This window comes from Cupressus sempervirens, chromosome 9 (assembly GCF_028749045.1).
Source record: "Cupressus sempervirens isolate cs-2001-9-10 chromosome 9, ASM2874904v1, whole genome shotgun sequence".
Taxonomy (NCBI): domain Eukaryota; kingdom Viridiplantae; phylum Streptophyta; class Pinopsida; order Cupressales; family Cupressaceae; genus Cupressus; species Cupressus sempervirens.
In genome coordinates this window covers 66,333,507-66,346,275 of record NC_143126.1, presented here as the reverse complement: position 1 = coordinate 66,346,275, position 12,769 = coordinate 66,333,507, and the positions used below count along the sequence as shown (strand labels likewise).

General features: G+C 37.8%; 1 protein-coding gene across 3 annotated transcripts in view; it reads right to left on the bottom strand.

Moving 5' to 3' along the window:
• Nucleotides 1-2,257: 2,257 nt before the first annotated feature.
• The window catches only part of LOC149537649 (uncharacterized), a 112,980-nt gene continuing 102,468 nt past the window's right edge, over nucleotides 2,258-12,769 (bottom strand). For all 3 annotated transcript variants that reach the window (XM_089798997.1, XM_089798999.1, XM_089798998.1), the window contains 2 exons: nucleotides 4,391-4,450; nucleotides 2,258-4,297 (listed from right to left, as the gene is read on the bottom strand). In XM_089798997.1, coding sequence (XP_089655123.1) covers nucleotides 2,600-4,297; nucleotides 4,391-4,450 — 1,758 coding nt within the window. In that variant the 3' untranslated portion in view covers nucleotides 2,258-2,599. The remainder of the gene's footprint in view (nucleotides 4,298-4,390; nucleotides 4,451-12,769) is intronic.

Below are 12,769 nucleotides of genomic sequence, written 5' to 3'. Positions count from 1 at the left end.
ATCTTAGCTTACTCTTTAGATAAAAAATGATATAGAGTTCCCCAAGTTTTTATAATTTTAAGGAACAAATCATCTTATGCTTACAAAAATAACAAGGACATAGGAAAACATAGGAATGATAAAATCAAGATATATAACAAATTTATGGATGTAGATTCATAAATACAATACAAATGCATATAAGGTGCATATATTTATATTAAACTTAGTTACCCAGGTTCGTTGGTATGGCCTCCGAACCAGGTCTAGGATCAAACCAATACCAAATCCGGGTCCAATTCGTAAAAGTTTTGCCTAGGTTTCAAAAAAAAAAAATTGTGTATCAATAGCTCCCTTATTTTTCTGCAAGATGTTATAGCGTAAGCATCCCAAGTTGCATCTTTGACATAGAGAATGTTTAATTGCACAAAATGGACTATACTAGAGCATGAATGTGGAAACGAAGACCCTTGACTTGCTATATGCCTATTGTAATAAACAAGCCTTTTGACAAATGAGCTCTCTTGTTTGTGTTCAACTTGTCTATCAAAGCCTAAGATATGCCAATCGATTGAACAATGCTTTGTAATGATGCATGATTACACATTTAAAATTTATTGTGTTTTTGCTGTTTGAATAATTAAATCATATGATTTTATGATACTATGTAACATTCTAATTTTAACTTATGCTTCTAGACTTCATATATATATATATATATAATTTTATTATTTTATTTTTATTTTTATAATCTTTAATTTTTACAGGTTTTTGTAAAAACAAACTCAAACCCATTTCCGAAAAAATTTAGTACCACGAACCGATTCTTCGAACCTTTATTTGGAATTAAACTCAAAACCGGTAAATAAGGTATTAAAGAAAGTTTAAAAAGATTCAACAATTAGCTGAACCCGACCAAAAGAATTGTCGAGTTTCAAACCATATCACGTGTACAGACCCAAGTATGACTACTACCAACTGATTATACCATTATAAGAGAATAAATAGCCATGATAGTTTTGATTTGGAAAAAACTAGATTTACCAAATACGAAAATTCTGGACCAAGTATATACAAATATAATAGAAGATAATTACATTAGAATGTGTATAAATAAATGAATGGCTGAATTGGGGAATGACATCAACTTTACAAAAGATTTTCATGTGTCGATTATTAAATATATTAATTCATCCACTCCAGAACTAAACGGAAATTGACAGGCGTATACAAATTTCAATATTACATATTACAAATAAGTTACGTTAAATACAATTGCCACGTAATTTTTAATACCATAGTTTCAAGTAAAATATGGCTTGTGTCCTTCCTTATTTAATGATTCCCTCTTTGTAATGTATTTGTCACTTTGCTCCACCCAATATTTGTCGCTCTTGGCTATACGATAAAATTCTCTTAAATAGCACAAAAATGCAATTCTTTTCTGATTCAAGCAAACAAATTAGTCATTGAAATCAACCCGAATTCAGAGCTCATGAAAACCATATTCTTAATTTATAGACGTCAATTGTGAGAGTTATTAAAAATTTAAATCTGCTAAAATTAATCTAATTCTGTTCATCAGCAGGGATCACACAATAGGTTCTCACAATGAAGATGCGCAGTCCATACTAATTAAAGCAAGGGAAGACAAACACGAATGATAACAAGCTTGTCAGACTGAGCGGACAAATTTCTATCCGCTAGGACAAAAATATCTGCCTGTGGCAGGTCCCGGACGTACATAGATTATCTTGGGCATTGGCAGTCTGGCATGGTTTCACTTACCTGTAGCCTTGCCAAATAGTTTCTCAGACGGCCATAAGGTGCTGCTACTCAGTCACCTAATAAAACTACCCTACCCAAATTCTCAAGAAATTTTTCAGAACGCTTAATGTTTCTTATGATACTGTCAGAGAAATCAATAGAGCAACAAGGATAACAGATAATGCGGACTACAAAGAATCCTCTCATAAATAGTAGTTGTAGAATTCTATACAAAGATCTCACTAAAAATACATGTTCCAGAGTATGAGGAAGGTTTCAATTGTAGTTAACGGATGGATTCATTTTAGTTAATGAATACCTGAACAATGATAAGTTTGAAAAACAGAGCAGATAAAATAAATTTTAGCCTACAAGTATACAGGCTATGTAGCTCTTCAGTTTCTTTTAGTGTTGAAGTATCGGCCATGCCTCAATATTTACGAACACGACTTATTCACACTTTCAAGTTTAATATTGAGTTTTATTTTGTCTGCGCATAACAAAAACATGATTAGCAAAGTAATTTTATATTCATTCACGATATGGATGGGTTAACTCGATCATAGTAATGGTGGATGCATCTTTGCTTTTATGATCGTCTTTGCAACCATATGTTCACGTTTTCTCTTAACCTACAAAAAGGTATTTACCATTCATAAGTTTGATTTCTACAAGCTTGGCTGGACCCCGAGAGTGTATTGAATAAAATATTTTAGTTTAGTGTAAATAGAATAAGCATGCTTCCAGCAAGAAAATTTACTCCCTCTGCAACTATATGCATATAGGATATTTGTACAAGGATAAAGGCTTCAGAAACCGAGAAGGCATTCAACGCATGTTTTCTTTCATATGCTCAAAACTTTCTAGCACTTCCACTCACAGGTCTGAGAGGTGTGAAATCTGGTTTACAATAAGGAGGCTTAATATTCAGCTGTGGATGCAAAGCCGATGGAGAATTATTTGTACCCATGTTTATCACAGGTCTTGGAATTGGCAGTCTCATGACATTAAATGGTCGGGGACCTTGGGGTAAGGGTGGACAAGGACCATGTGGTAGATTAGTTGCTTGTGGTGGAAGACTTCTTAAGGGTGCAGGTACTTGGGGGATCAGAGGACATTGCAGAGGCGGTGGATGTATTTTCTGTAACTTTCCTGCAACATTTTGCATTCCTAACTGAGGTTGTGGTAAAAGCTGCCTAGGCATTGCTGACTGAGGTTGTGCCACTGATCTCAATGGAGGTCGGAGGAAATCTGGTTGCTCTAGATATGGAGGGCACCATTCAGGCATGTCATCATCATCATCCCATAAACTTTTCCTGACTTCAATACTTGAAGGATGTTGGGTTTGGGAACTTGGAGGATATGGAGTCCGGGAATTTGGAGATACATGATGCAAGTTGGAAACACCAGATTGCGGAGCTAGAGGAGCAGAAATATTACCAACGGGGGCTTTGGAAGTGCAATTCTCTATAGAAGGGAGATGAGCCATTGCCTCAGTGTGATTTGGCTGCTGCAACAAGATGCTAGTTTGCACGGAAGGATAAGGATTAGTCAGAGGTCGTGGAACCTGTTGTTTGTTATTAGGAACATTGTGCTGGCATTGAGATGATGCGAAGAAGACAGGAGGTGGCATAGGACATTGACTAGAGGTTGCTGCTGAAGGTTTAGCTGGAAATTGATGGAGAGATAAAGGCTTTGTGTCACTAGAAGGTGAGAGATGCTGAGTTACTTGCATTTGAGATGTACCAGACACTACTCTAAAGTCGAACTCTGGAAGGTCGTCATCTTCCTCAGCTTCATCTGACATATGATTTTTGACATCGTCCTCATTTTGAAATGTCGACGCTCTGGACCCAAACAACCCAGGCACCTTTTCAGTCGGATTCGAATTTGAAACTGTCATAGGCAATGTCGTTTGGACAAGGACTGTCGGAGTACTTATTTGAGGATTGTGTAGAATTAGGTTGGCTAGCTGAGGACTTGAGCCAGAGGAGACATCTCTTGTATCACAGGCATCAGAGATCCCTCCATGATCATTAGTCAGTCTAGAAATGGCATTTTTCTCTGAGTTTTGTATATTTTCTGTTTTTGCATTTTCTATACATGCATCAACTTGACTTGCAGACTCTGTTTTCCATAATATATTTTCATCCTTCTCACTACTTTCAGCATTCACATTGCCCGAAGCAGATATAATTTCTAAGCTTGCAGGTGCTCTGAGTTTTGGAGCATCATTTGCATATGGTGCCCACTGCGAGATCCCAGGATGACTTGGTGAATCCAGCAATAGCCCAGCTAGGGCAAGTTTCTTTGCATTTATATACTGTTCCGGAATCTTATGTTGAACATTTGAAGTTGCATAGTTCCTACGCCATACGACACATCCAATCAGATCGTCTTGCTCCTTGATTATATTGTCAATATTCTTGATGAAACCATATTTAGAGAGCATGTGAATCATGGTCACATCAGGTGGACATACATAAAGATCAACTCCTGCCGCAAGCTCTGCAAATCCCACCCTTTCTCCTTGCTTGTAAGAATTGGCAATCTGTTTTCAGCCAACAACATTTAAGGTAAACAGCATGAATAATCCATAAAAAAGAAATATGAAATAAAATCCCAAAAATTGTGATGGGCTTACCTCCTGCATGCCCGAGATTCCAGCATCAGAAGAACCTAGTTTCCAACGAATTGAAATCACCTGTGATTACAAGAATAAAATGAGCCTAAATATAATACGGAATTATTGAATTCTTTAAGTACACAAACCTAACAAAATAAATCTCTCATTCAAACATCTTCCTCCCAGTCTGATTAATTGTCTTCTATTGTCATCAGATGTCGAGGAAATCAAAAAGGGGTAGGCATGATGGTCCAAGGTGCTACAAACTATGTTCCCCTGTGACGTCCCCTACCTAACATGACCCTGTCAGGGATGAAGAATGGGTAGAAAATATTCCCAGTCCATCCCCTATTTTGCCAAAAAAATTGCAGACATCCCCTGTATGCACATTTTTTGTTAGGTGGGACCCCCGGGTATGTTAGGGGACAACCCAAGCACATTTTATTTGCTTTTCTTTAAGACTTACAAAGAGAAAAAATGAAAATTGTGTGTACCATGAAGGTCGGTCAGTAGTTTTGAAATTCTGACCAGGTAATAACAAAATGATTAATCATGATCATACATTCCACAAAAATATATATCCTCTATTGTAGATCTCTGCATCTTCAAAGTTGAAGTCACAGTCAAAGATTATCTTGTGTGTATCAGAATGTGCATGAATGGGCATATATGTATCTATGTGCATGTATACAGGGGTGTATGTATACAAATATATATATATATATATATATATATGGGCCTGTATGTATGTATGTATGTATGTATGTGTATGTATACAAATATATAAAGAATATACTAATTCCTAGTCGATTGTCCCTGCTCACAAAGGTTCTTTAATGTCAATGGTGAATACCTAATCAATTTTATCATATGATTATCTGAGATTTCCTGTTCTTTTAAAAAAAAATTAGACCTCTTTAATTAATAGTTGTCCCCTAAAAAATTGCCTTAAAAAGCATCTCAGAAATACACCCCCCCATCACCTACAATCTCAGTCCTGGAAACTTGGGGGAGTGTAGGTAACAGAAGGTTCAGATTCTGTCTGGTCCAATACATGTAAATGATATCAAAGACTTAATTCAAAAGAGAGGTCTCTTGCACGGGAGGCATAAATTACTCATTTAGAGCTCCTCCTTCCTGTTGAATTAATTATCTTCATTATCACATTACATATCAAGGAAATCAAAAGAGGAAACTTGTATTTCAGCTTAGGAGGCACCCAGAGATGAAGAAGGGTGTGGTAATCGACGAAATGCTTCGGGGAGTAGAAGAAGGGTGCGGTAATCGACAAAATGCTTCGGGGAGTAGAAATTGAGCATAGATCCGGAGATTCCTGAATAGGTTAACCTTTTTAGTTTTTAACTATCTCTTGAATCTATAGGCAGAAAAGGGACAAACTGGCAAACTAAAATATCTTAGTAGCCAGAGGAAGAGAAAGCAAAAAGATTCAGATTCAGTCTATTCCAATACATTTACAAGCAGACTTGAATAAACTTATTTCCAGTGGTTGCAACCACACAAAAGGAGAACTCTTCCATCAAATTTTGGAGAAATTTTCAAGACCAATTTTTAAAAAATTGTGGACTATTAAACTGTAAGGTGATTGATATTTGACTCTCTTATAATAACCATTTTTCCCTTAGTTATTACTTCTATATGACATTTCTTTGATGTACATTGCTAATAATCACAGGTTAAGAAATCTCGCAAAATGCACAAGCATCTCTAAGCAATGTTAGTACCAAATAAGAGAGTACTAATGCATCATTTTGGGGAAATTGAGGTAGACAACGTTGGCAGACATTTGAGGAGAACCTACAGATTTTACTTGGAATTCTTTTAATTTTATGAAGTTTTTAATTCCTCAGCTGGACAGACTTGGGAGTCGAACATCCATGCTAAATAACTCAGTCATCTACATCTTGATGATTCCTATGTGTTGAGAAATAAACAGTCATGATAACATGTAGCATGAGAGGGTTCCTATAATTGGTTTTAAATACCATTCACCATAGATTTAGACTCTTCAATATGTTTGCGTTGATCTTGTCATTCAGCTTCTGATTTCCAGGGATCTCAATGATAGATTAAGATGAAAAATACGGCACCATAAATTCCATGCAGTTAAACATCAAAACACATAGAAGGTATCTACTATGCATGCTTTCTGTGACTGAGCAGTCCAATCCTATCTATATGTTTCTTGGCAATCTAACTAGTCTATTAGAGATTCTTAATGAATGTTTGAAGTTACTTAGAACACGTGAACAATTTATGAGGGAGACCACAGTTAAAGAAGCCATTTTTCAAGCGGGAACCACACCTTGAACAGTTGGAACCATACTATGTTTTGTTTTTTTTTAAATTCATGCAGCACTAATTAACAAATATAACATGCTTACATTGCCATGTGTTTACGTGTATAGCTTGAGCATACTATCTTAACAAGAAATTATTTGCATGATTTTATCAAACGTAAATAATTTTCAATGATGACAAAATTGGAATGATGTAACGGAAATTTTAAAAACTTACAATTTCCTAAGGTCAAACAATACTTCAAGACAGAAATGCCACCTCACAATCCTTTTAATGAATGCTGAATAGCTCCAACAGGAAGTGATATGCCAAAATCATTTTAGTTAAATACTAAGTTTGGAAATTTTTTGATATGCCTATACATTTCTAGAAGTCCAGAGGCTCTGAAGATTAAAATAATACCACTTTTACAAATACTGTAACGTGTTGGACCAAATCCATTTGTTGAGCCTCTATATACCCTGAGTTTACATCATGGAATTATTATTCATCATTTTTCATTCATTAAATTCAAATGCTCTACTTTACATATGTTGGTATGTGGCAACTAATCATGCAAGTATTGTACACTTAATGGGTGGATGAGCCGGCCTGAAGGGCGGGTCGTCGTAATGTCGACACATACAAGAACACAAGTACATGTATGAGAAAAAAATTTACAAAAATATTCTTTTAGGGTTATTTTGAACCAACCTCATAAACCGCCTCAAAAAGCTTGATAGATAAGTGGTCATGGGATGTGAAAGATCAGATTGTAGTTTGTTCTTTGCTGGATAATAAAATAAGTGGATGGTTGTTTCTCAGGTGGATGTAGCCATATTGGATGATCCACATTAATTCTCTATGTTTTTTTGGTCTACTCTATTTCTGCATTATTGTACAATTGTTTATTGCTCGTATCTGCCTAAACACTAACAACTAGTATTAGAACAGTGTATATTTCACTGATTTGGTAGGAAATCTCAGATGAGCGGAAGCAATGGCAAAGAAAGGCATGCTTGAAGTTTATAAGTTCAACCGGTAAAACTATCAACTATGGAAGATGCAAATGGTATATTGTCTATATCAGAAGGATCTTTAGTTACCATTGGGTGGAAAAGCAAAGAAGCCAATGGCTATGTTAGATGAACAATGGGAAGTTCTTGATAAGAAGGTACTAGGAGCAATATGGTTGTGCCTTTCAATATTGCAAAAGAAACAATGGAGGATCTAATGAAGGCATTACATAAACTGTATGAGAAACCCTCGACCTCAAAGATGGGTCTATTAGTGATCATTTAAATGAGTTTAACACGGTTACTAGCCAGCTAAGTTCTATAAAAGTAAATTTTGATGATGAGGTTAGGGCTCTCTTGATTTTAGGCTCATCGCCTAAAAATTAGAACGGCTTGGTCATGATTGTAAGTAACTGTCTCTATTTCAAACATTTTTTACATTTGATGATGTTGTTGGTGTTATCCTTAACGAAGAAATACCACAAAAAAGCACAGGTAAGACATCAGGTAAATGTTTTGACTATTGAGAACAGGGGACGACAGAAGGAAAGAGGCAAGAGCCTAGGCAACTATGGGAAATCTAGAAAGGGCAGATCCAAATCTAGGGTAAATGTGGAGTGCTGACATTGTAGAAAGAAAGCGCATCTAAAGAAAGATTGTTGGGCTTGAAAGGGAAAACAAGGGTATGGACAACAAGAAAATAACAAGGAAGCAAATATAGCAGTTAATGTGTTACAAGATGCTTCAATTCTTTCTTTGGATAATATTAATGATTCTTGGGTGTTAGATTCAATGGTTTCTCTTCATGCCACACCCCATAAAAAATATTTTCCAGATTGTGTTCAAGGTGATTTTGGACAAGTTTATTTAGGTGATGATAAGTCATGCAAACTTGTTGGAAAGAGAAACATGCGAATAAAATTACCAAATAGAAATTAATACCTGCTCAAAGAGGTGAGGTATGTTCCTGATTTGAGAAAAAAATTGGCATCGGTAGGACAACTGGGAAGTGATGGTTGCAGTCATATTCACTGACAATACATGGAACGTTACTAAAGTTTCATTGGTATATTGTATTTGTGTGTTGATAATACTGATTATTCTATTTCCTTACCTTCCACAGTAACAGATACAACTCTATGGCACATGAGCAGGGGATGAATCTGTAATGTCCCCTGTTTAACTAGTTTGGATATATGTTGTCGTTAGCCTACTTCTATGTGGTCCCGGGGGCTAACAAGGACATGGATGGGATCTTGTGGTGTTTTGGCCTAGTCGATTTTGTTCTGGGGCCAACTAAGTTCGTTTGGAGGCATTTACAATGTGACTTACTATTTTTAGTAAGTCAGCCAGGCTAGTCGGATGATAATTTTGATGATGGGGTTGGATGTGTTTTTCTTAGCTCTTTCTAACGAGCTATCATTTGTGGTGTTTCGAGATCATTTGCTATGGAATTTTAATGCCGGAAGTTATTTAATAAAGTAACTTCAATTAAATTAATATTATAAGGTTACTTTATTATATTTTGTATTTATATGTGTGCCCAAGAGTGGGGCACCAAATGATCTCCTTGGGACTTTAAAGTGATAAATGGAAACAATATATTAAAATGCAAATATGAGATTTAATCCCACATTGCTTGTGGAGTGGGGGTCGACCCTCTAAGAGGACTTTATATACAGCCATGAGTGGGGTGTGGAGATATGAAGAGATTGATGAATTCAAGCTTAGTTTGGTTGGTTTGGTTGCTGGCTTTTGGAGACGAAACCCTCCATTGGTGACAATCCTTTCGCTCTTGGAAGACAGAGTCAAGGGATTTAAGATCTATTAGCTTCATACTGTGTGCATTCAGCTTCAATTTTTCAGCTACAGGTAAGATTGAAATTGTTCCATTTCCAAAGGATTATCATTGCAGACATTGAACAGCATGGACAGCAGATTTGGAGGTGAGATTTGGAGCAGGTTTGTGGGTAAACAGTGCTGCTACAGTGCGCGTGAACAGTGCGCGTGAACAGTGCATGTGAATAGTGCGCATGAACAATCCTCATTCTGTGTACTTGGAGGTCATATTTCATACCCTAACCGAGCAGCTATTAGATGGGTTGCTAAACTGGACATCCATCCTCAAATTTCGAACAACAGCGATCATATTATTTCCAGGTTCTTCTACACCCGATTATAATAGTTCAATGAATGTATAGGTGTCATAATTATAGAGAGTTTTGCATATTCAGTCACTGTGTAACAGTCTTTGCACTACAAACTCAGTCACTTTTGTACACAGCTATATGAAGTCTGTATATCTTGAATAGAGGATAAGTGTATGGAACATTTACGATCAGTCCATAAGAACTCTTTACATTGCATATTTGTAGTAGTGTTCAAGTGCCAAGATATTTGTCCTTGCTATTCTTCAGATCATATGGTCATTGTTTGGCAGAGAAGTATTATAACATCTGAACAAGAACTCAGAAATTACAAATCAGACTTTGCACACCAACTGTTTGACAAAATGTTGTTGAATCAAAACTAAAAAATTCAAGGTAGAATTAGTAGGGTATGTTACAGTGGTATCAGAGCTATAAGTCCTGCCATCCTGTGGAGGTCTTATAGGAAATTTGGAACTGGCGGATAGAGGGGAAAGTGTTTTGTCAAAACACTAAAATCAGAGCATTTATGTTTGAGCATGCGACAGGGGCCTTATAATTTTCGCAATACCAGAGCAAGACAAAGTAGGAGTTCAGACCTGCAAAGCAAACAGTCTAGTTCATCCGTACAGGGGGGTATAGAATCCAGTCATACAGACACAGCGGAGGTATTTTTTGATCAAGACAGCAATATGGGTGACCGAGATGACAGGAATACAAGATTAGGTGGAGGCGGGAATGCCGGTCCAGAGCCTGGAGAGGAAAGATTTTTACAATTATTAGAGACCTTGGCACAGGGACAGCGATTAGCAGAACAAAGGGCACAGGAACAGAATCAGAGATTGGAGCTTATGATGCAGATGATGGCTCGTCAAATGGGGTTGAATGCTAACATGGGTGGAGGTAATAATCAGAATGGTAACAATCAGAATGGGAATAATCAGGATGGGACACATAATGGAGGTGAACAAGTTGGGAACAATTTCGGTCATGCACCCCAGCAAGCTAGGACCGTGAGTTCGAGGCCCATGATTCCCACATTCCCTCCTAGAGCTCCAGAGCAGCCCGTACCAGAACCCCAGATCATTGATATACAGGACCAGTTGAGGAGAGATTGGGAAGCCGGAGGTCCAGATTTTACTGCTGCAATTACCTTTAGGGAGTATATGGATGTGCGGATGAAACATATGCCACGTGGACATGACAGGAACCAGAACTATGAGCTACGGAAGAAAGTAGGAAAACTTCAGTTACCATATTATGATGGCTCGGGGAAGTCTTCAGCAAGAGCTTGGGTTCAAAAGCTTGACACATACTTTCAATTGAACCCTATGCCTGAGGAAGAAGCTATTAAGTACGCAGCAATTCATCTGGAGGGGTTAGCACACGAGTGGTGGCATCATGGTATGGTCACTATGGGTCATGCACACATTACCTCATATGTGGAGTTCACGGAGAGACTGATTGAACGTTTTGATAGGAAGGATCCAGAACTCCATTTCAAGGAGTTAGCTCAGCTTAAACAATGGGGATCATTGGAGACATACATTTCAGAGTTTCAGAAACTTGCAGTGTTAGTAACAGATGTATCTGAACGGAGGATACTGGTTCTATTTATGGATGGGTTAGCTGATCCGTTGAGAGGGTGGATTAAAGCTCTCAACCCTCCCACTTTGCAAGAAGCCATTAAGAAAGCTCGTGACATGGATTCCTCTTCAGCTTCTAAAAATAAATTCCTAGCAAAGAGTTTCCCTTCAAGGAAAGATAAGGACAGGAAACCTTTTCATAGAGAGCCTCAGCCACCTAAGGAGGAAAGTAAGAGGTTGGACAATGAAACACTTAATGATCTCAGGAAGAAGAAGCTTTGTTTTCATTGCAGGGAGCCTTGGGATTTGTCACATAAGTGTCCATTGAAAGCAAAAGCTAAGCAGATGGAGTACTTTTCAGCTGAAGAGTCAGTGGGTGGAGATTCAGAGCAGTCATCAGAATCAGATGGAGATGATGATAATTCTTCACATGAGGAAGCACGTAGTGATGGCACGATAGCTCAGTTGTCTAGTATACAGGAGGCCGTCACTTTCAGAGTTAGGGGAACTTTCGATGGACAGAGATTTGTGGCACTCATTGATACAGGGGCAACACATAACTTCATTGATGAGAAGTTTGTGACACGCAGAGGGCTACATACAGAGGAGCATAGGGGATTTAAGGTGATGGTTGCCGATGGCTTCAAAATTGACTGTACCAAGAAAATCTCCAACTTGCAGCTTCGTTTGGGAGATTATGACATGACAGGAGATTTCTTTGTGGTCAACATTGGTGATCAGGATATGGTGCTTGGGATGAACTGGATGAAGTCTCTGGAAGAGTTTACATTTAACCTCCAGAAAATGGAAATGAGGTTTGAGGCAAATGGTAAGAAGATAGTGCTCAGAGGTTTGTCAGATGGGAGACTTCGAGTGGTCTCACTCAAACGAATGCAGAGTTTCTTTAGACATGATCAGGTGCAGTGGGCAACAGAGTTCAAAGTAATGCCTGAGGTGACAGAGCAGCATAAACAGGAGTATCCACCTGATGTACAAAAAATAATAACCAAACATACTAAGGTGTTTGATGAGATACCTCCAGGGAGACCCCCAGATAGGGGAATCGAGCATGTTATTGAGTTAGAGGAAGGGGCTAAGCCAGTTATCATCACACCTTACCGCCACCCCAAGAGATATAAGGATGAAATAGAAAAGGCAATCAAGGAGTTGATTGACATGGGGCACATACGGCCAAGCAAGAGTCCTTTTGCTTCTTCAGTAGTATTGGTGAAGAAGAAGGATGGTACAATGAGGATGTGCATTGATTATAGGGAGCTAAACAAGAAAACAATCAAGAACCGATACCCTATCCCGCGCATCGATGAGCTTATTGATGAATTGCACGGTGCA